Here is a 22,263-nt window from a genome sequence, read left to right as displayed (position 1 = left end):
TTGCTGTGCACAAGCATTTTAATAAAAATTATATGATCATCTAAATAGATGCAGAGAAGCACTTGACAAGATTTAGCATCCATTTATGATAAAACTCTCAATATAATGAAAGGACAGTACTTCAACATAATGAAGGCCATATATGACAAACCCAATCAGCCAACATCGTACTTAATGGTGAAAAGCAGAGAGCTATCCCTCTAATAACAGGAACAAGACAAGAATGCCCACTCTCACCACTCTTATTCAACATAGTATTGCAAGTCCCAGCCAGAGCAATTAGGCAAGGAAAAGAAATAAAATGTATCCAAATTGGAAAGGAAGAAGTAAAACTGTCACCAATTTGCAGATGACGTGATTTTATGTATAGAAAACCCTAAAGAATCCAACAAAAAACTGTTGAAATAATAAATAAATACAGTAAATTTGCAGGGTACAAAATCAACATACAAAAATCAGTTGCATTTTTATACACTAACAATGAAATAGCAGAAATAGAAATTAAAAATACAATCCCATTTACAAATGCAAAAAAAAGAGTAAAATACCTAGGAATAAATTTTACCCAAGAGGTGATAGTCCTATACACTGAAAACTATAAAACATTGTTGAAAGAAATTGAAGAAGACACAAAGAAAAGGAAAGATATTCCTTGCTCATGGGTTGGAAGAATTAACATAGTTAAAATGTCCATACTTCCTAAAGCAATCTACAGATTCAATGCAATCCCTATCAAAGTCCCCATGACATTTTTCTTGGAAATAGAACAAAGAATCCTAAAATTTATATGGAAGAACAAAAGACCCTGAATAGGAATAGCAATCCTGAGGAAAAAGAACAAAGCTGGAGGTATCACACTCTCTGATTTAAAAACATGCTACAAAGTTATAGTAATCAAAACAGCATGGTACTGGCAGAAAAACAGACACACAGATCAATGGAACAGAACCGAGAGCCCAGAAATAAACCCATACATCTATGGACATCTGATTTTCGACAAGGGAGCCAAGAACATACAGTGGAGAAAGTCTCTTCAATAAATGGTGTTGGGAAAACTTGACAGCCACATGCAAAAGAATGAAAGTAGATCACTATCTTACACCCTACACAAAAATTGACTCAAAATGGATTAAAGACGTGAATGTAAGACCTGAAACCATAAAACTCCTAGAACAAAACATAGGCAGTACACTCTTTGACATGAGTCTTAGCAATATCTTTTTGGATATGTTTCCTCAGGAGAGGGAAACAAAAGAAAAAATAAACAAAAAGGATTGCATTTAAAAAAAATAGATATTTTTAAGAGCAGTTTTACATTTATAGAAAAATTGAGTGGAAAGTAGAGATAATTCCCATATACATTCTTCTGCCTTTCATCCTCCCTTGCTCAGAGAGTTTCTCCCATTATTAGCATCTTGCATTAGTGTGGTACATTTGTTGCAATTAATAAGCCAATACTGATACATTATTATTAACAAAAGTCCATAGTTCACATTAGGGTATGCTCTTTGTGTTGTACACTTCTACGGGTTTTGAAAAATGTATAATGACATGTATCCACCATCATAGTACCATAAAGAGTATTTTCAATGCCCTAAAAATTCCCACGTGCCCCCTATTTATCCCTCCTTTCTCTCCCTGAACTCCTGGATACCACTGACTGTTTTACTTTCTCCACAGTTTTGTCTTTTCCAGAATATTATAAGGTTGGAATCATACAGTATATACCTTTCATAGACTACCTTCTTTAACCTTCTGTTAAGCATTTAATGTTCTTCCATGTCTTTTTGTGACTTGATAGCTCATTTCTTTATATTGTTGAAAAATATTCCATTGTATGGATGTACCTGAGTTTGTTTACCCATTCACCTGTTCAAGACAATTTGGTTGCTTTCCACATGGACATTGAAGTCCCTACGATACCAGTGCTAAAGATTTGCATGCATTTGTTTGTGAGGGAATCTAGAAAACCTTCAGACAGCATTGAGGAGTAGGAGAAGGTAGATAACATGAGTCTCAAAGCAGCATTAGCTTCTGCAATAAAGTGAATGAGCACTAGTCCAGAACAAAACCTGGGCAATATTTTGCCAGTAAAATGGCCCCCAAATGGGTTTATATCTTTAAAATATCAAGAGCTTCCACAAGTTCTAAATATATGGCACCAAAATATTACTGGACAAAAATACTTAACTAGAAGATTTTGCTTTTTATTTTTTCTTTATTGTCTATTTTTTACTCTGTACCATAAATGCCACAAAGGCACCTGTCGTGTTCACTCCTGTATTGCAAAATGCCTGGCACAGAGTAGGTTTCCCATGAAAAAAATGTAATTTCTCCACCAAAAAAGAATTATAAATAATTATTAAAGTATGAAAACATTTACATCAATAATAAAAAAATACTACATGGAAATAGAAACATTGCCATAATAATTTCCTTCTTTTGAATATCAAATATTTAAATAAAATCATCCAGAACGCATACAAAAGTTTATTATAAATGTGTTCATCACAAAATATTTTTTTACTTGAAGTAACATTGGTTTATAACATTATATAAATTTCAGGCATACATCATTATATTTTGTATAGACTGCATCATGTTCACGACCAAAAGTCTTGTTTCCATCCATCACCACACGCATGTGCCCATATACCCCTTTTGACCTCCCCTCACTCCGTTCCCCTCTGGTAACCACCAATCTGCTCTCCATATCTGTGTTTGCTTGTTTATCTTCCACATATGAGTGAAGCCATAAGGTAATTGCCTTTCTACATCTGACTGATTTCACTCAGCATAATACTCTCAAGGTCCATCCACATTGTTGCAAATGGCAAGATTTCATCTTTTTTATGGCTCAGTAGTATTCCATTGTGTATATATACCACACCTTCTTTATCCATTCATCCACTGATAGGCACTTAGGTTGCTTCCAGGTCTTGGCTATTGTGAATAATGCTGCAATGAACACAGGGGTGCATTTATCTTCTCAAATTAGTGTTTTTGTGTTCTTTCAATAAATACCCAGAAGTGAAATAGCTGGATCATATAATATTTCTATTTTTAATTTTTTGAGGAATCTCCATACTGTTTTCTATAGTGGCTGCACAAATTTAAATTCCCACCAGCAGCGTACGAGGGTTCTCTTCTCTCCACATCCTCTCCAACACTTGTTTTTTCTCGTCTGTCTAATAGTAGCCATTCTGATAGGTGTGAGGTGGTATCTCATTAGAGTTTTGATTAGCATTTCTCTAATAATTAGTGATGTTGAACATTTTTTCAATCACAGAATATATTTAACAGAGAACAATGGGAGTTATATGAATATTCAATAATAGTGGAATGGTTAAACATACTGTAGAACATCACCAAGGTGAAATATTTAGTCACGCAATTTCTTCAGGAAATATTTGTAGAGTACTATGTGTGTGGCATTGTGTCAGACTAGAGACAAATGTAGCTGCATTAAAGGAGCTATGTGGTTTATAGGACATTTGTTACCATTGAAAATTCCTCTATTATGAAATTTATTGAAAGAGCATGCCACATGTACACTATGATCTCAACAATATGTAAATCCATAAATAGGGGAGAAAAAAGCGTGGAGGGTTATCAATGAAAATATTCCATTGATAATCCATGGATGATGGAATCAAAGCATTAGTTTAACATATAAAACAATATAAATACATTTTAAGTGGATTTGATTTTGTTCCACATTTTATTATGGTACTGTCAACATAGTTAGCACTTGCTACATGTTGGTTGAATGGGTGGTGAGTGAATAAATGAATATTGAGGGAATCTACGGGATTCCAGCTCCTAAAGTGCTCTGTGCCTTCTGGGCATCAGGGCTGAAGGGGATGAGCTGGAGTTAAGTTCTGAGGCCTTGATCAAGGTCCCTAACCATATTCCCATCTTCTGCCCTGAGCTCTCCCCTCCAAAAACTCTCTCCCACCTGCTTTTCTCTCCCAAGCTCATATAACCTCTCAGGCATACTTTACACAGGGGGCTCCCGGCATTCAGACAGGGAAGAGCTAAGGGATTTACAGTTATTTCACTGGCAGTAGAGGAGATCCTAGGGGAGAAGACAGACACATGAATAAGCTCCTGGTTCCCAAAAGATGTTCAGATAAAAAATAATTTGCCCCACAGTTCCTCCTCTGGCTTGGTCCTCTGGCCACTGCACACAGTCTGTTGGTTGTAGAAACACTCTGCCGCCCAGGCAGGGCCATGGCTCCAGTCTGGTTCCTGATGGTTGTGACGGACAGTGTGGGGTGAGGAGAGATGAAGGTTGGTACTGAGGGGGACAGCCTGGTGCCTCAGTGGGCCTTTCTGCCCAGGAGCATGAAAGGTGGGGTCTCACTGAGTGTGGGGATAAAGGAGGTGGGAAACACTGAGTTTATTGATGAGGGACATGGTAAACAATAATGGATTGCCTTCATCATTTGGTCACCCAATAGAGGCCATATTTGGAATTCTCCATCCCCTGAGGGCAGAGGCAGAGAGGACAGAACAAAACGTTTCTGCAGAAGCTTTGTGGCATGGTAGAAATACTAGTGGAATGAGAGGCAAGAAATCTTAACTCACTTCTTCTGTGACTTGGGAAAATTTTCTTTACTTCTGTGGCCTTTGTAACGAAGAAGTTGTATGACAAGATTATTCTAAAGCAGGGATTGGTGAATATTTTTTGTAAAGGGCAAGAGTAAATATTTTAAGCTTCAAGCATGGTCTCTGTTGCAGCTACTCAACTCTGTCCCACGAAAACAGTCATAGACAATATGTAAAGAACTGGGCATGGCCATGTTCCAATAAAATTTTATTTACAAAAGCAGATGGTAAGCAGGATTTGGCCCACAGGCTGCAGTTTGATGAGACCTGGTATAAAGTGCCGACCAGCACTGGTATTTTATATCTCTGACTCATGTTTGGGCAAATCAAGAGTGGAACTGGTGAAGCAGGGGTGTTGCCCTATGAACTGCATTTTTGTGCGAGTCCCTTCTTCTGGCATAGGTAGGGGACTGTAAGGCTGGAGGCAGGGGTAAGAGTGGAACGACCTCTGGAAACTCCACCTCCCTGGGGAAACTGATTTAATGACTGGAGAGTCAGTGTGCTGAATGAAGACAGGCAAATTCATGATTAGATAAGTGATGCTTTATCTCTGAGAGTGAGTTTGACTGGGTAATGACTGTGTGTGAATTTGGGCGGGTATATATGTGAGAGAAAGTTTAAAAATGTGTGTGTGTGAATGTGTTCATAGTGAAGGGCTGTTTGTGTGAATAGTGAAAATGTGTTAGGGTGTAAATCTTCATCAGAATTTGTGAAAGTGAATATGTGTGTGGTGACTGTATAAATGAATGTGTGTGATAATATGCATCTGAATGGAAGTTTGTGTGTGTTTGTGCGTGTGTGGAATTGTAGCAGGCAGAGCTGGAATTGAACCCAGGTAGGTCTGACTCTAAAGCCCATATTTTTCCTGTATTACATTGCCTTAGACGTTGTGGAATAAATAGGAGAATTAGAAGGGATTAGGGAGGAAGCCAAATAAAGTTGGTTTAGGTGATCAACATAACAAAATAGAAGTTTTTAAAGCTAATGGAAGCTTTGACTCTAATCTTAGAAAATCTAATAATCTTGGATTCAAATATCAGCTTAGCTACTAACAGGTTGTTTGGCTTTGGGCAATTACTTATCTGAGTCAGTTTCTTCATGCATGAACTAGTGATACTTTCAATTTCATAGGTTTGGTGTGATAATTAGAAATAATAGGGTCGGCCCGTGGCTTAGCAGTTCATGTGTGCACGCTCTGCTGCTGGCAGCCTGGGTTCAGATCCCCGGTGCGCACCGACGCACCACTTCTCTGGCCATGCTGAAGCCGCGTCCCACATACAGCAACTAGAAGGATGTGCAAATATGACATACAACTATCTACTGGGGCTTTGGGGAAAAAAAAGGAGGAGGATTGGCGATAGATGTTAGCTCAGAAAAAAAAAATAAATATATCTAACACTCAGTAAGTATTTAATGGTTGCTATTAGGAAACAAAGAAGTATTAATAATAGAAATTGGAGATTACTAATAAGAAATTAAAAGTAACACTAGATTTGGCAACTGTGACATGATAGACTATTTTAGAGAAGGAACCTTTAGTGGCATATTGGGGTTTTAAGTAAAATGGCGTTGGGTAAAGATTAAGAGGGTGATAAGAGGATAGATGAAGAGAGAGCACATCCCTCCTTTTGTGAAACTGAGGTGAAAGGGGAAGAGACACTTGAACATATTTACAACTAAGGAGAAGGAGCCAACAGAGAGGAAAAGTTTGAAATTACTCGAGTGACACATTAATGGGGAGAGGTAATTAAAGAGAAGAGAAGGTTAGGGTCCAGTGTACAGATGGAGTTGGCTAAGCTTTGAACAGGAGGGAGAAGGCAAAGATGATACAAATATAAATAAATTTGTAGGTAGGGTGAGGGTGGGGAGGTTAAGGGAATGAAGAACAGATAATTGTTTTTGTTTTTCCTCTTTGAGCCAGAAGTCAGGAAATCACAAACACCTGATGATGGGGACCAAGGTGGAGTAGGGCAGGTGAAGTGATTCAAAGGATGGCGTGGGCAGCCAAGTTCTAGCTCCACCATTTACTAGCCAGGTGACTTTGAGTGGGGGGACTATACAACCTCTAAGCTCTGCTTGCTCCCCTATCAGTAAAATGGGGAGATGAACACAGTTATCTCACACTGTAGTGACTGTGGTAATGCATATGCAGCCCTTAGCACAGAACCCCTCCTAACTGATCTCTGTCTCCATTCTCCAACCTGCCTCCTCCCTTGCCCATCCATCTTACACAATACTGCAAGAGAGAGCCACCCAAAATGCTAACTTTACCATGCCGTTCTCTTACTACAAATCCCTCAGTGGCTCTTACTGCTTCAACATAAATTTTAAATTCCTTAGATTAGCACTCAAGGCCCTCAGTGATTTGGCCTCTATCTCACTGCCTGGCATTCTTTTCTTTTTTTTAATTTTATTTATTTATTTTTTCCCCCAAAGCCCCAGTAGATAGTTGTAGGTCATAGATGCACATCCTTCTAGTTGCTGTACGTGGGACGTGGCCTCAGCATGGCCGGAGAAGCTGTGCGTCAGTGCGCGCCCGGGATCTGAACCCCGGGCCACCAGCAGCGGAGTGCGCGCACTTAACCACTAAGCCATGGGGCCGGCCCTGCCTGGCATTATTTTCTACCATGTCCTTTTTGCTATGGTAACCCTGAATCATTATAATTTTCCTCCAAACTTCATGTTCTTTCAGATCTCTTCTACTTTGTTCATGTTCTTCCCTTCTCACATAACTTTACTTGGCAAGCTATTACTTATTCTCCAAGGTTCAACTCAGGGTGGCGGTTTTAGAAAACTTTTTCTGAATTCCTAGGAAGCTCTCCATGTTTCCACAGCTCCCTGTGTTTAAGTTTTCCTCTACATTATCCATATTATATAGATAGATATTTTCTTAATTGTCTGTCGCTTCCCAAGTAGGTCCTCCAGGTGCCATGGTAGGTCCTCAGTGAGGTTTGTTAAACTGACAATCGACTCAGTTACCATTTTCCTTTTGAGATGCAGATCACATTCTGATGGTCCAAGTGGAACCTGCAGTGTTTTGTTATTCATAACTCTTAACTGTTTATAACAACCTGAGACTCAGATCTATGGCATTCAAGAGCTGGAACAACTCTTTTACAGGTAATCTTATCCAACTTCTCCCCAACTTTAGTTTTAAAGTGAGAAAAGAGAGACTCAGAGCAGGGAAGTAATTTTACTGAGATCACATAGCAAGTGAAGAGAATGGCAAGGATTTCTAACCCACGTTTCCTGACTTCCTGACCAGAACCCTTTCCACTGCTCATCCAGTAAAAAAATGTTCTGTTCCCACTTCCCCTACTCCAACCCTATTCACCTTTTTGGGAAGAGAGAAGAGGTGACTGCCAAATCCTACACACTAACACCCACGTGAATTGTCCTGGGCATGGCAACCCCCAACAACACTGGTATCAGCCACTCCCTCTTCATTCTTCTGGGCATCCCTGGCCTGGAAGACCAGCACACATGGATCTCTCTCCCCTTCCTTATTTTCTATCTTGTTGCTGTTCTTGGGAATAGCCTCCTTGTCTTCATTGTCATCACTGAACGCAGCCTCCATGAACCCATGTACCTCTTCCTCTGCATGCTGGCTGTGGCTGACCTCATCCTGTCTACTACCACTGTGCCCAAAGCTCTGGCCATATTCTGGTTCCATGCTGGGGAGATCTCCCTTGATGGCTGTGTCACCCAAATCTTCTTCATCCATGCCACCTTCATTGCTGAATCAGGAATTCTGTTGGCCATGGCATTTGACCGCTATGTGGCCATCTGTGACCCACTACACTATACTACAGCGCTCAGTCATGCAGTAATCATGAGAGTTGGCCTGGCTGTGGTCCTGAGAAGCTTCTCTGTGATACTCCCAGATGTGTTCCTGGTGAAGAGACTGCCTTTCTGCCGTAGCAATGTGCTACCACATACCTACTGTGAGCACATGGCTATTGCCAAGTTGGCTTGTGCTGATATTCGTGTCAATGTCTGGTATGGCTTGTCTGTCCTTCTCTCTACTGTAGTGCTAGATGCCTTTCTCATCTTGGTTTCCTACACCCTCATCCTCAATGCAGTCTTCCGCCTTCCTTCCCGAGGAGCTTGGCAAAAGGCCCTGGGCACGTGTGGCTCCCACTTCGGGGTCATTTCCATGTTCTACTTGCCCGGCATTTTTACGATAATTACCCAGCGGTTTGGGCATCATGTTCCTCTCCATACTCACATTCTGCTGGCCAATGTCTGCATGTTATCCCCTCCCATGCTGAACCCCGTCATTTACGGTGTCAAGACCAGGCAGATTCGAGAGCATGTGGTCAGTACTTTGTCTTCACAGTGGAAATTCTGCTGAGTTGGTGTGACTGATCAGGTGGCATGTTTACCAATGTAGGATCTCATATTTTCCTTGCCTACTTTGTAGAGACCTAGGAACCAAGGGTTCTCCTGACTGTGAACAAAGTGATTTGTCGAGACTTTGAAAGATGGATTGTCGTGTTACCTTGAGAAGGGTAGTGTTTAGAAAAAAGAGCTTTTAGATCAGAATTAGATTTGGATCCTGGCTTCACCTAAAATGATGTGTTTGACCTTGGGGAAGTAGCTTATTCTCTTAGAGACTCTTGTTAGCACATGTATAGGGTCCCAGAAAAATAGGGATATCAAAACCAAACTAAATCATATTGAACAATCAGAATTTTTTCTTACAATGTATCAAAACCAAACTAAATCATATTGAACAATCAGAATTTTTTCTTACAATGAACTTATCTAGAACATTGCAGTGAAAACAGCTAGACAGAATATATGTTAATTTAATCGTATATGCACTTGATAGTAAAACAAACCCACTTACTTTGAATTAGAAGTGGGACTAATGGAAAGGAATAGAGCACACAGAAATAAACCCCTGCCTATAAGTTCAACTATAAGTTTGACACCTTTGTCAAAGAATACAAAATGAGGAAAGGATAGTCTCTTAAATCGTGTTAGGAAAACTGGATATCCATATGGAAAAGAATGAAATTGGACTCTTATCTTAAACCATACACAAAAATTAACTTGAAATGAATCAAGGACTTAAATGCAAGACCTGAAACTATAAAACTCCTAGAAAAAAACATAGGGAAAAGCTCCTTGACACTGGTCTTGGCAATGATTTTTTAGATATCACAGCAAAAGCACAAACAACAAAAGAAAAATAATCAAGTGGGACTACACCAAACTAAAAAGCTTCTGTACAGCAAAGGAAACCGTCAACAAAATGAAAAAGCAACCTATGGAATGGGAGATAATATTTGCAAATCCTACATCTGGTAAGGGGTTAATATCCAAAATATATAAGAAACCTATATAACTCAATTGCAAAAACACAACCTGATTAAAAAATGGGCAAATGACTTGAATAGACATTTTTCAAATAACTCATACAAACAGCCAACAGGTACATGAAAAGTTTCTTAATATCACTAGTTGTGAAGGAAATGCAAATGAAAACCACAATGAGATATCACCTCACACCTGTCAGAACGGCAGCTATTATCAAAAAGACAAGAGATAAGTGCTGGCAAGGATATGGAGAAAAGGGAACTTGTCTGCATTATTGCTGAGAATGTAAGTTGGTGCAGCAACTATAAAAGACAGCATAAAGTTTCCTCAAAAAATTAAAAATATAACTACCATATGATCCAGCAAACCCACTTCTGGATATATATCCAAAGGAATTGAAATCAGGATCTTCAAGAGATTTCTGCACCCCCGTGTTCATTGCAGCATTATTCACAATAGCCAAGACATGGAAACAACTAAAGCATCCATTGACAGATAAATGGATAAAGAATATGTGATATATATAATGGAACACTATTTAGCCATAAAAAAGAAGGAACCCTGCCATTTGTGACAACATGGGTGAACCCTGAGGGCATTATGATAAGTGAAATATATCAGACAAAGACAAATACCGTATGACCTCACTTATATGTGGAATCTAAAACTGAACTCATAGAAACAGAGAATAGATAGGTGGTTGCCAGAGGCAAGGGGTGGGAGGTAGGGGAAATGAGTGAAGGTGGTCAAAGGGTGCAAAATTCTGGTTATAAGATGAATAAGTTCTAGGGATGTAATGTACAGTATGATGACTATAGTTAATAATACTGTATTTTATATTTGAAAGTCGCTAAGAGAGTAGATCTTAAAATTTCTCACCACACACACACAAATATTACTATGGGAGGTGATGGATGTGTTAACTAAGCTTATTGTGATGATCATTTTGCAATGTATATGTATATCAAAAATCATTATATTGTACATCTTAAACTTACAAAATGTTATGTGTCAATTATACCTCAATAAAGCTGGGAGAAAAAAGAAAATGTGGTACATATATATAATGGAATATTATTCATTTATAAAAAGAAGGAAATCTTGCCATTTGTGACAACATGGATTAACATGAAGGACATTATACTAAGTGAAATATGCCAGACACAGAAAGACAAATACTGCATGATCTCTTTTATATGTGGAATCTAAAAAAGTCGAACTCATAGAAGTAGAGAGTAGAACGGTGGTTGCCAGGGGCACAGGGGTGGGGGAAATGGGAAGGTGCTGGTCAAAGGGTACAAACTTTCAGTTATAAGATGAATCCGTTTTGAGGATCAATTTGAGGATCTAATGTACCGCATAGTGACTACAGTTAATAGGGTATTGTATACTTGAAATTTGGTAAGAGAGTTGATCCTAAATTTTCTCACTACACACGCACAAAAGGTAACTATGTGAGGTGATGGATGTGTCAATTTGCTTGATTGTGGCAATCATTTCACAAAGTATACATATATATTTAAGAATACATCTTAAATATATATAATTTTTGTCAATTATACCACAATAAAGCTGAAAAAATTTAAAATATAAAATAGCTTCATAAATAAAAAGGTGCTCACCATAATCTTTAAATTTCTTGATTATACCTTTATATGGCTGTGATAGAACTAAAAAATATGCACAGGATCTTGAATATGCATGACAGAGTAAGCAGTGAATAAATCCAATTTCTTTTTGTCTTAGCTTGTTTATCTTTAAAATTTTGGTGTATTAATTTCTGCCTCTTCTAATTCAAAAGAAGTTTTATAATCAAAGATCACAAAATTCAACAAGCTTTATGTGCATTTTAAAGGATAATATTAATCGAAATTGAAATTGGTGCTAGTAGAATATTCCCTCATTTCTCAGGAGAATTTTTGTGTGACAGGCAGGGGTGATTACTTCTTAAACATCATTGGTGGCAATAAAAGCTGAGATACTATGAGATCTCCAACACTTAATTTCTTTTGGTGGAGACCAAGGGGATAGTAATATGTCATCTGTGTAACGTACATCTCCAAGGATCACAGTAACCTGATATGTCAAGGTATTCAGATTTTGAGAAGTGAGAGTATTTAAGTTTACATGTTCTGAGGGCAACCTGAGATTCTATTTTAGATAAGGAATCAGGGTTCCTGGAAGGATATGGCTCTCTCACAGCCTCCTATTGCTCAGGTGTAGAGCTTCATTGCTCCAACATTAAAAGCTTAAACTCAAGAAAGTGCTTGCTGTTACTAAGTGATGTTGTTACCTTAATCCCGGCCTTCATGCCAATCAGGGTTCAACTGGAGAAGCAGAAATAGTAGGACATAAATATTAAGAGATTTATTGCAAGGAATATGGTTACACAACTGCAGGGGCTGGCAAGGCAAGTCCTAAATCTGAGGCAGGCCATCAGGAAGGGCAAGCTGGAACTTTCAGGCAGGAGCTGAAGCAGCTATTCATAGGTGGAGGCCTCAGTTCTGCTCTTATGGCCTTTCACTGCATTGTCGTAGACAAGCTAGGTGGGCCTAATTCAGTCTCCCTTACTTAAAGTCAAATGATTATGGACTTTAAAAGCATCTACAAAAACCTTCACAGCAACATCTAGATGAGTTTGATTGAAAAACTCGGGCTTATAGCCTAGCCAGGGTGACACATCAGAAAACCATCACATCATTTAGATTGATATGCCCTTTAACCAACTCCATTATCAACAGGATGTGGTTGGGAGACAATGGTGGCAATGGGGGAGGCATAGCAGGCTGGATATTTAACATGGCAATCTAAGTTCTGCATAATTCAGCCTTTATTTAAAAAGTATGGCTACTTTTCTATAGGCAGTGTGGAGCCACTTATGATCAGATGTGCATATGCTGGAAAGATACTCCTAGATGTGTACAAGAACAATGAGAACAAGGATTGAATGAGATAGATGGAGGCCCTATTTATTTAGGAAGCCCTTCTGCAAACAATGCAAGATAGATAATAGAGATCTGACCACAGGCCTAGCGAAGGAGAGGAGAAAACAAAACTTGAGTCACATAAAGAAGGTAGAAAAATGTTTTGGTTGATCTGGATGAGTTTGGGCTAAATATAAGTAGTTTCTTTCATGGAGAGAATCATAAGGCAATCTAGGGCAGGAATATTGATGTTGAAGTTCATTTGACATAGACTTTCAGTGACCTCCTTGCCAAAGTCTGCTTGCTGGTATCTTGACACCTCTGGAGAGACAAAGATGGTTCGGAATTCAGGTGAAAATGAGGCAGGGTCAGTGGCTGAGTAGGGGTACCAACAGAGGGAGTGTTGGTATCCAGAGAAAGCCATCAACAGTGGATCACTACCATCCCATCGTTAGTGGACAGAGGGTTAGAGGGGCCGCATTTTTCCCTCCATCATTGAAACCAGGATTGAAGAAGGGCCGCAGAGGTCCAGCGAAGGCACATTCAGAGAAGGTGTAGATGAGAGAGCCATGGTCAGTGATGTTATAGAAGGAGACAGTGCTGGCCTCATAGTCCAGGAAGATCCCAATTTGGCGTGGAGGCACCTGAAGGTGGAGGGGAGTCACAGGGCAGGTGCCAGCCTTATATTTTTGTTTGTTAAACAGCCAAATTGTCCAGAAGCCATTCTCGGGGCTAAGCAAAAAATATCCCTTCCTTTGCACAGAGTCTCTACAAACCCCCAGGTCCCAGGCCTCCTTTCCTGTCACATCTACCTCCCAGTAAAGTTTTCCAGAGTCGAAGTGCTGGGCACCCAGGACCATGGGATAAGTATCAAATCTCTCCTCCTTTTCAGGCACTTTCTGCTGGGTGTCTCCAAGCCTCACTTGTCTCCTGTCCTCTGAAAGGATGAGCCGTGGATTGGCTGTCTGTGGATCCAGAGTGATGTGAACTGCAGAGAGAGGACCACACTCAGGCCGGGAGAGTGTGAGGAGTCAGTAACCCTGTGCCTGTCGGGGGATGGGGATGAGTGGGTGACCCTGAGCCTCACTGTGTGAGGAAATGACTCCCCAGCCAGCTTCTTCCCTTCCCCTGACCTTCGAGGGAACCGCCTTCTCTATCTCCATCCCTGCCCCACCTATTCTGACCTGGCATCTCTTATGAACCCTGGGATGTACTCTGCACACTTATTATCCATTTTTGCTCCCCAGCAGGCCAGTCCCACCCTCCTGGCACTCGCCTTACCTCCACAGGTCCTCAGCATGCTCTTCAGCCCTGGCACGTGGCACACATTCCTCAGGTCTGGGGAGACAATGTCCAGCGTTTTCAGGTTCCAAGACTCACTCCTGGGGGAAAATAGAGTTCAAGATCCCATCCCCAACTCCTACCTCATCCTCCCTGAACCCTAACACTATAACCTCCCTTGTGGATGACTGATAATTTAATTCAATGCAAATTTACAAACACATCCTGTGTTAGGATTCCTGGGGGTGGGAGGCAAAAGGAAGTAGGATTTAGTTCCTATCCAGGCCTTCCTGGCTACATGGGCCTCTGCAGCATGTGGATAGTCTGTATCTCCTCTCCAAGCCTGAGGTCACCACACAAGCACTTTCTGTTTCATTCACAGGCAAGGAATCTGACATATGCTGAATCACTTCTGTAAGGAACCTCAAGGAGTCTCGCCCATGCCATGGGTCTTACTCAGGACTCTTTCCGGGAGGTTTGTCACTGGTTAGATTCTTTTTAAAGAAGGAGTCCCAGCAGGCTGTAGACTCAGAACGTCCCAGAATTTGCCTATTTTTCAGAGCTTCACTTTGTGAAGATGTTACAGTTCAATTACTTTGGGCAACTCACCAACTGAAGTGTCCATTAATCAGCTTTCTGAGACCAGAAAATATTTATGGAGGATTCGGTCTTTGAGAATAAGGAGAAGTATGGGGAAAACATCAGTGCATGTTTCTCTAACTCAATAACCTTAATCATAGGTACACATGCTTCCTGTTGTACCTCCTCTACCAAAGAAAACCCCTCCTTACCTTTCCAGGACGCTTTTCACCTCCTGAGGAGAAAAGAGACAGACAGTAAGTTCTGGAGTCACAGTGAGACTTCAGTCCTGTGGGTGATGTGATGCCACCCTGAGGTCCACAGGACACTGCTCTACCCGCTTCCTCTGGGCCAAGGCCCAAAAGACATTCTGACCAACTTGGAGCAGAAAGAATGTGTGGATGCTTGTGGGGTAACCAGAGACCCAGCATGGGTGTGTCCTAAAGCTAGGGGAAGGTTGATCAGGTTAAGGACTCTGACTCAGAAAACAAAGTAGAAAGACCAGATTGTTGGGGAAAGGAGGGGCAAGAGAAGGGAAAGGGGCAAATAGCCCAGCCTGGCTGAGGCCCAGAGACAGTCACAGGGAAAGAATGGCCAAGTCAGGATGCACAGAAACTGCTCTCTCTCATTTGTGGGCTTGAGTGGTCCAGGGAGGAGAGGCTGGTTAGTTGAAGCTCTGTCCTGTGCTGTAGCTGATGTTGTCCCCTCATGTATGTGAAATCAAATCATTTGAGGATATTCTGTTGCAGGGGCTGGAAGCCCTTACCTGGGAAATGGCAGGCTCCTAGACCCAGTCAAAAGTGCTTTAGAAAGCTCGGCTCCATGTTGGGCAGAAGCGAGATTTAGAAAATAGGAAGGAGAGCGCCAGCCAAGTCAAATCAATCTAGTCAGCTTTGCACAAACCAGAAAGAAATGGCTTCATGACCACATCTGACTGGGAGACAGTGAAAAGATGTAGAATGTTAAAGCAGAGGGGACTTGGAGGCCATCTAGTCCGTAGTTTCCCCATGTGAGGCAAACATATCACGGGCAGATGTGAGATGACTTCAAGTAGAACATACATCAATGAACTTTTAAAAATAGTTAGCTCTACCTCTTACTATTTGGGTGAACTTGGTCAAGTTACTTAGCTTTAGTCTCTCATTAAGTCTCTTAACCACTCTGTGCCTTGGTTTTCTCACCTATGAAGTAGGGACAATAGTGGTACCCACCCGCTGCATTGTCACGAGGGATTGAATGCCTGGCATGTAATATGTGTTATTTAAGAATTTGCAGTTATTATTATTGTTATGAAATAAATTAGAAAAAAACAGTAACATATCAACACACGATTTCTTGGCTTCTGTTGCCTAGGAAATTTCCTTTTAAACTAAATTTATTCAGGTAAAAGAGTGAGACAGTTTAAAGAAAAAGAACATGCTAAAATCATTTGTGTAGTTCACAGAAGCAGCAGAAATTGTAAAGATGACACAATTATGACTAAAGTTTGGGGAACCCTTGTTATTTAGCCCATTGTCTCCCCCTTGTTTCACAAATGGAGAAGTTAGGTCTAGGAAAGGAAAATCTTTAACCTAGGGTTACGGAGAGAATTGGTGGCAGGGCTGGGGCTATGCTACTGTCTCTTAATTTTCAGTTCAGTGTTTTTAATTACATTATATATTTGAAAACCGTCCCTTGGCCCAACAGTTACCTAAGAGCCTTCATGGATTCTCTTGTTTATTCCTCACAAAAATATTTTGAGATACATAATATTATGATATCCATTTAACATATGAGAAACTTGATACTCAGCAAGATTAAGGAAGTTTCTCAAGGTCACGAATCTGGTAGGTATTAGAGCAGGCACTTAACAGGGATGTCCATTTCTTTTAATTGCTGCATGGAATACTCCCTCCTAAATCTAAAACTTCCGAGTCTTGAATGCAAACTACTCATGGGTTCAAATTCCAGGTTGTTTTGTTTAAGAAAATCCCAGGGACTGGGTTTCCGCTTGCTTTGACAGTAGCCCCAGAGAGCTCTGGCTTTTTTCAGTTAATCCCTGAATCTCAGACGGGGAGCCTGTCCCCAGGTCTCACCTGCAGCAGCTCCAGTGCTGAGCCCCGACTCCTCCTTTCCAGCTCTGAGATCAGCTCCTGCAGGACCTGGCTCTGCTGGGTCAGCTCGGCCTCTGTCTCCCCCAGGATTCTCAGCTGTTCCCTCTCTTCCTTCTCCAGCTTCTGCAGTTGCCTCTGTTCCTCTTCAGCCAGGAAGTTTTTCTGCTGCATAAACTCTGTGTGAATCCTCAATTTGTGTGTCTCAACCTTCCTCTTTGGCATCAATGGAAAGAGAGAGGTGGTTTTTATCAAAATCTGCCAAGCTCAAGAATGGAGGTGTCCATACCCATTTCTATTCCCTGTAGACTCACCACTTTGGCTCTCTCTGGAATAAACACACACACAGACACACGCACACACAATTTGCTGGGGAGGTAGGTAAGTGAGACTTCTGGGACAAAGAGGGGAATGGGATTGGTGGGGGGCACACTGTAGCTGCCCTACAACCACAGCTGCATCAGCCTATGGTATCAGAGACCTTCCTCAACCTCTTTCAAAAGCCAGTATCTACCCAGATGTGCCCCATTGTCTTCATCTCAGTGAGTTACTGAGAGAGTAACACCTGTCCCCATCCCCAACCACCTCACAAAGACAGGCTCACAAAACTGTTCCTAAGTCCTGAGGAAAGGGACTCTTGGGATATTCTTTACTTCCCCTCTCCTGCTAGTGACTGGATGGTTGCCCAATGACACAAGATGACCCCTTTTGCCACCACAGCCTGCCTCACCCTTCCTTTTTTTTTTTTTTTTTTTAAAGATTTTATTTATTCATTTTTTTCCCCCCAAAGCCCCAGTAGATAGTTGCATGTCATGGGTTCACATCCTTCTAGTTGCTGTACATGGGACTCGGCCTCGCGTTGGACGGAGAAGTGGTGCCTCGGGGCGCGCCCGGGATCCAAACCCAGAAAGCCAGCATCAGAGCGCGCGCACTTAACCGCTAAGCCACGGAGCCGGCCCTGCCTCACCCTTCCTGAGTCCCAAATTTTCCTCCTCAGGGATCTACTGGCCGTGAGCTCCTTCCACTCCCCTCCAATCCCTGACCTATGCCATCTCTAAATCACCAGTGCAGAACAAGCTTTAGTTCTGCATTCTACTGTGTATCAGTGATCTGGACACAATCAAGCAACCACCTGGGCAGACTGGGTTTCCTACTTCAGGCCTTGGTGGTTCCCTTAAGTCTGTTCCAAATAGCCCTTGTCATGTCCTGACAGGCCTAGCCATTGGGCATTTCTCCTGGGACACCTCTGTATCCCATAGTGAGGCACTGGTGCTGTCATCCCCTAAGACTGGGCTCCAGGAGCAGGGGCTTTAGTGTGTGGCTTCTCCCACAGTACCTTCTCCTAAGACTCGATTTCTGTGGCTGACTGGGAGCTCTCTTTGAGCTACAACCTTTTCATTCTCTCTATTAGAAGACAAGGATGGCTGCTTCTTGGAGAGTGAGATATACTGACTCTATCACTCCTCAGGCAGGCAGAACTACAGTTAGGGCTTTGTTGAGTCCAGGACCCTGGACCCTGCCTAGGCTTCTGATCTAAGATTCCCTTTGGGACATGATTCTTGCCTTCCAATCTGCTCGCTTCATTGCAACATCCACTTCCAACTTCTCAGCCAACTCCTGTTCTGTTCTCAGTTTCCCTAATGCCAGCTGGAGCTTCTCCTGCAGAGAAAGATAGCAGGTTAAGGCCAAGCAGACCAAGACATAGGGTAGGTAGGCACGAGGTGGGGGAAGATCATACTAGTTCTTAGAAAAGCCTGAGTGCAGAAAAGGGGGCAGACTAGAGTCTGATTGGGGTAGGAATTCTGTGGATGGGAAGACCTTGGAAAAAGCCCGATGTTTCTTACAAAATAGAGCCACACTGGTGAGGTGGCAGGGGTGGGGGCACTAGTCATTCCTAATTAACCAGGAGGCCACAAGGAAACATGATCCTTGCAGCATTTCCCCAGAGCACGTCCCCCGTTCCTGGGGAATGAGAAGGTTGTGCTGAGCTTGCACTTCTCCCCTTAAATTAGCCATGGAAGCGGGAGGCACCCTTCCTTTCTCCAACCCCACAACTCCACAGGTGACTCTCTCCCATCCGCAGCTCTGGGGAACAAAGCACTTATCAGGGCCCCATCTCCTTTCTACCTGTTCATGCCTCCATATTAAGGCCTCACCTGGTACTCCTGAGCAGCCTCCTCAATAGGGACCACGGGGTGGTCACGGTGTTTCCGGGACTGGGAACACACCAAGCAAAGGGCCTTTCCGTCTTCCTCACAGTACAGGTGAAGTTTCTCTCCATGCACCCCACACCACTCCTCCTGTGTGCCCTCCTTGGCACCCTGGCTGATTTTTCTAAGGTTGTCCACCATGTTGGCTAGCTGCCGATTGGGTCGGAGGTGCCTGAGCATGAATTTGTGCCGGCACACAGGACAGACACTGCCCCCATCTTTCCCAACCTCAGAGATGCATTCTTTGCAGAAGCTGTGGCCACATTCAATGCTCACAGGCTCCATTATGGGGTCCAGGCAGATAGCGCACGTGACCTCCTCCCACATCATTGCCAAGGGCATTGCTGAGGCCATAGCGGTAATGTGCCTGTTAAAGCAGCACTGTGGAAATCTTACAGTGGCCTAGTGGGGAGAGGAGAAATGGAAAGAAGATGAGAAGGGTTGTGTGAGAAAAACAAAACAATTCAAAGGAAAACATGAGGGAGAGTGAACTGGAGGGGGTGAAAACAAGAAAAGACAAGAACATTAACCTGAATAACAAGAGCTTCCGCTCCATAGTCTGGTCCATGGATCCAGTCAGACAGAAGGGGAAACTGAGTCCCCCAAAGAGACAGTGAAATTTGTTGAGAACCTCAGAGATAAAGCTGTTTACAATTCTACTTTCATCATGTCCATCTCTGCTTAAACCCTCAGTGCCCAGGCTTTTCCTGTCCATCTTCTCCCTTCTCAGGCCACCAGTCCTCTACTGTGCTGAGAAGTTAATCACAATAATAGCAACCATTTACCACGCACCTTTCATGTGCCAGAGAAGGTGCTACATGCTTTGCATACATCTTCATTAATCTTTGCAATGATCACAGGAGTTATATATATATATGAATATATACATAAAAATATATTATATATTCTTGTAAGTATACAGTCATGCGTCGCTTAATGACAGGGATACATTCTAAGAAATGAGTTCTTAGGCTATTTCTTCATTTGCAATCATAGAGTATACTTACACAAACCTAGATAGGATAGCCTGCTACACACCTAATCTATATGGTACCAATCTTATGAGACCACTGTCATATATGCAGTCCATCATTGACTGAAACATTGTTATGGTGTACATGACTGTATATATGTATCTGCATATATATACACATATGTATATGCATATGCGTGTATACACAAGAGAACTCCAGCTCTTCTCCCAGCTACTCCCAACCTGGTACCTGTCTTCATTTCCTCCAGGGCAGAGACCCACACATTTCCAACATCCTAAACAACCCTGCCCCTCTCACCCCCAGAGGGTGACTTTCGGGGACTAGAGTCTCAAGGACTGTAGACCTACCGCACCCTGTGCTCCCCTGAACCACGCTCTGAGCTAGGTCGCAGTCCTGGTTCTCCCAGCTTCACCGGGACCCTCTTCCCAGCTCACGTTCCAGCAGCAGGGAAGCCCTAGCTCTTCCTAGGTGACTTTGGAAGTCCCCTTCACAGCCCAGCCTCCTCCCAGGCAGACCCGCCAGCGCAGGAAGAACTGCTGGGCTTGGGGTGAGCGAGCCCTGCTGCGGAGAAGTGAAAACTGAGACTGAAGGCTCTAGGGGTGGGGACTGGTTACAAGGGGGTCTTCAGATCTGGGGCAGGGGAGAAAGGTCCCCCAGCGAGGGCTGGGGGAGCTCGGTCTAGCCAGGTTCACTCACCTTTTCAGGGGACTCAGGGGGTGGCAGCTGGCTCCCTATTTTACTTTCGATTTCCCGTCAGAGGCACGTCTGAAAGGAAGGGGGCGGAGGAGGAGAGTGGGAGGAGCAACGGGAGGAAGGAATACTGAAGGCCGTGCGGGAGGGAGGGGAGAAGAAGTGGGAGGAGACAAAGAGGAGCCGAGGGGCAGCAGGTGTCGGAAGCTTCTGAAGCCCCAGGCTAGTGTTTCCGGAGGCTGGGACTGAGTGACCACCCCGCAGCATTTCGTCCTTGCTTTGCGTTCCCTCCCGTGTCCTCATTATCTAATACAGTAAAACATCGTATCTACTAGATGGAGCAGTCATGCTCTTTGACGCTCGTCCTCACCCCACACCTATATGCTGTGGCCGCCTGTGGGAGCTGCTCTTAAGGAGGTTTGGGTGGAGAGACAGGTGCCTGGGGCTCCCCCTCACATGCCACCATCTGCTTCCTACTTCCAGAAACAGCTCCTTTTCAGGAGACTTGATCTTTTTTTTTTTTTTTTGTGAGGAAGATCAGCCCTGAGCTAACATCCATGCTAATCTTCCTCTTTTTGCTGAGGAAGACCGGCTCTGAGCTAACATCTATTGCCAATCCTCCTCCTTTTTTTCCCCCAAAGCCCCAGTAGATAGTTGTATGTCATAGGTGCACATCCTTCTAGTTGCTGTGGTGGGACGTGGCCTCAATATGGCCAGAGAAGCAGTGGGGCGATGCCTGCCAGGATCCATGCCCGGGCCACCGGTAGCGGAGCACGTGCACTTAACTGCTAAGCCACGGGGCTGGCCCTTGATGTTCTTTTAACATCAGGGAGTGACAGATTTATTCTGCATGACCCCAAGGCAGGTATCACACCAGTGAGCAGTAAGAAGGGAATTGACATTTACTGAGCACCAGCTGTGCACTTGTCACTGAGCTAGGGATTTTCTCAGGTTACATTTTATTATTATTATTCTTTTTATTTTTAAAGTTGTGGTAAAATACACATAACATAAAATTTACCATCTTAACCATTTTGAAGTGTATAGTTCAGTGGAATTAAATACATTCACATTGTTGTGCAACCATCACCACCATCCATTCACAGAACTTTTTTCATCCTGCCAACTGAAACTGTTACCCATTAAACAATAACTCCCTATTCCTCCCACCCCTTTGCCCCTGGCACCACCACTCTATTTTCTATTTCTGTGAATTTGACTACTCTAGGTGCCTCATATAAGGGGCGTCATACAGTGTTTATCCTTTTTTTGTGACTGGCTTATTTCTCTTAACATAACATCCTCAAGGTTCATCAATGTTGTAGCATGTGACAGGATTTCCTTCATTTTAAGGCCAAATAATATTTCATTGTATGTATATACATTTTATTTATCCATTCATCTGTTGGTGGACACTCGGGTGGCTTCCACCTTTTGGCTATTGTGGTGAATAATGCGGCCATGTCAAGTTATATTATTTGAACCATACAACAATTTAGCAATTTAGGGGTTGTTAAATTCATATTATAGGACAGGACACTGAGACTGAATGGAGTGA

General features: G+C 42.6%; 2 protein-coding genes across 2 annotated transcripts; one reads left to right on the top strand and one right to left on the bottom strand.

The window, feature by feature from the left end:
- The first annotated feature begins 8,014 nt into the window (after positions 1–8,014).
- Positions 8,015–8,965, top strand: LOC101399666 (olfactory receptor 52B4-like). The gene has a single exon (XM_004434141.1). It carries the CDS (start codon positions 8,015–8,017, stop codon positions 8,963–8,965), a length of 951 nt encoding a protein of 316 aa, XP_004434198.1.
- Positions 8,966–12,278: 3,313 nt separating this feature from the next.
- On the bottom strand, positions 12,279–20,784 carry LOC101405430 (E3 ubiquitin-protein ligase TRIM21-like). The gene is made up of 7 exons (XM_014790233.2): positions 20,712–20,784; positions 18,967–19,422; positions 18,374–18,469; positions 16,796–17,026; positions 14,933–14,955; positions 14,142–14,242; positions 12,279–13,848 (listed from the first exon to the last, which is right to left on the bottom strand). Exons 2-7 carry the CDS (start codon positions 19,372–19,374, stop codon positions 13,298–13,300), a joined length of 1,410 nt encoding a protein of 469 aa, XP_014645719.2. The 5' UTR covers positions 19,375–19,422; positions 20,712–20,784; the 3' UTR covers positions 12,279–13,297.
- Positions 20,785–22,263: the final 1,479 nt, after the last annotated feature.

The sequence above is a fragment of the Ceratotherium simum genome, chromosome 7 (genome assembly GCF_057802395.1).
Source record: "Ceratotherium simum simum isolate JZ-2026a chromosome 7, ASM5780239v1, whole genome shotgun sequence".
Classification (NCBI taxonomy): Eukaryota; Metazoa; Chordata; class Mammalia; order Perissodactyla; family Rhinocerotidae; genus Ceratotherium; species Ceratotherium simum.
Note: the sequence above shows the minus strand (reverse complement) of the source record. Positions and strands in the feature narration are given on the sequence as shown.

What these genes read in the sequence shown, in the direction of transcription:
- LOC101399666 (XM_004434141.1), top strand. Translation starts at nt 8,015, where the DNA reads ATGGCAACCCCCAACAACACTGGTATCAGCCACTCCCTCTTCATTCTT.
- LOC101405430 (XM_014790233.2), bottom strand. Translation starts at nt 19,374, where the DNA reads ATGGCCTCAGCAATGCCCTTGGCAATGATGTGGGAGGAGGTCACGTGC. An exon ending in AGGCTGCTCAGGAGTACCAG is followed by an intron (nt 18,470 to 18,966) that starts GTGAGGCCTTAA and finishes CTTTCTCTGCAG; the next exon opens with GAGAAGCTCCAGCTGGCATT. An exon ending in CATGCTGAGGACCTGTGGAG is followed by an intron (nt 13,849 to 14,141) that starts GTAAGGCGAGTG and finishes CTCTCTCTGCAG; the next exon opens with TTCACATCACTCTGGATCCA.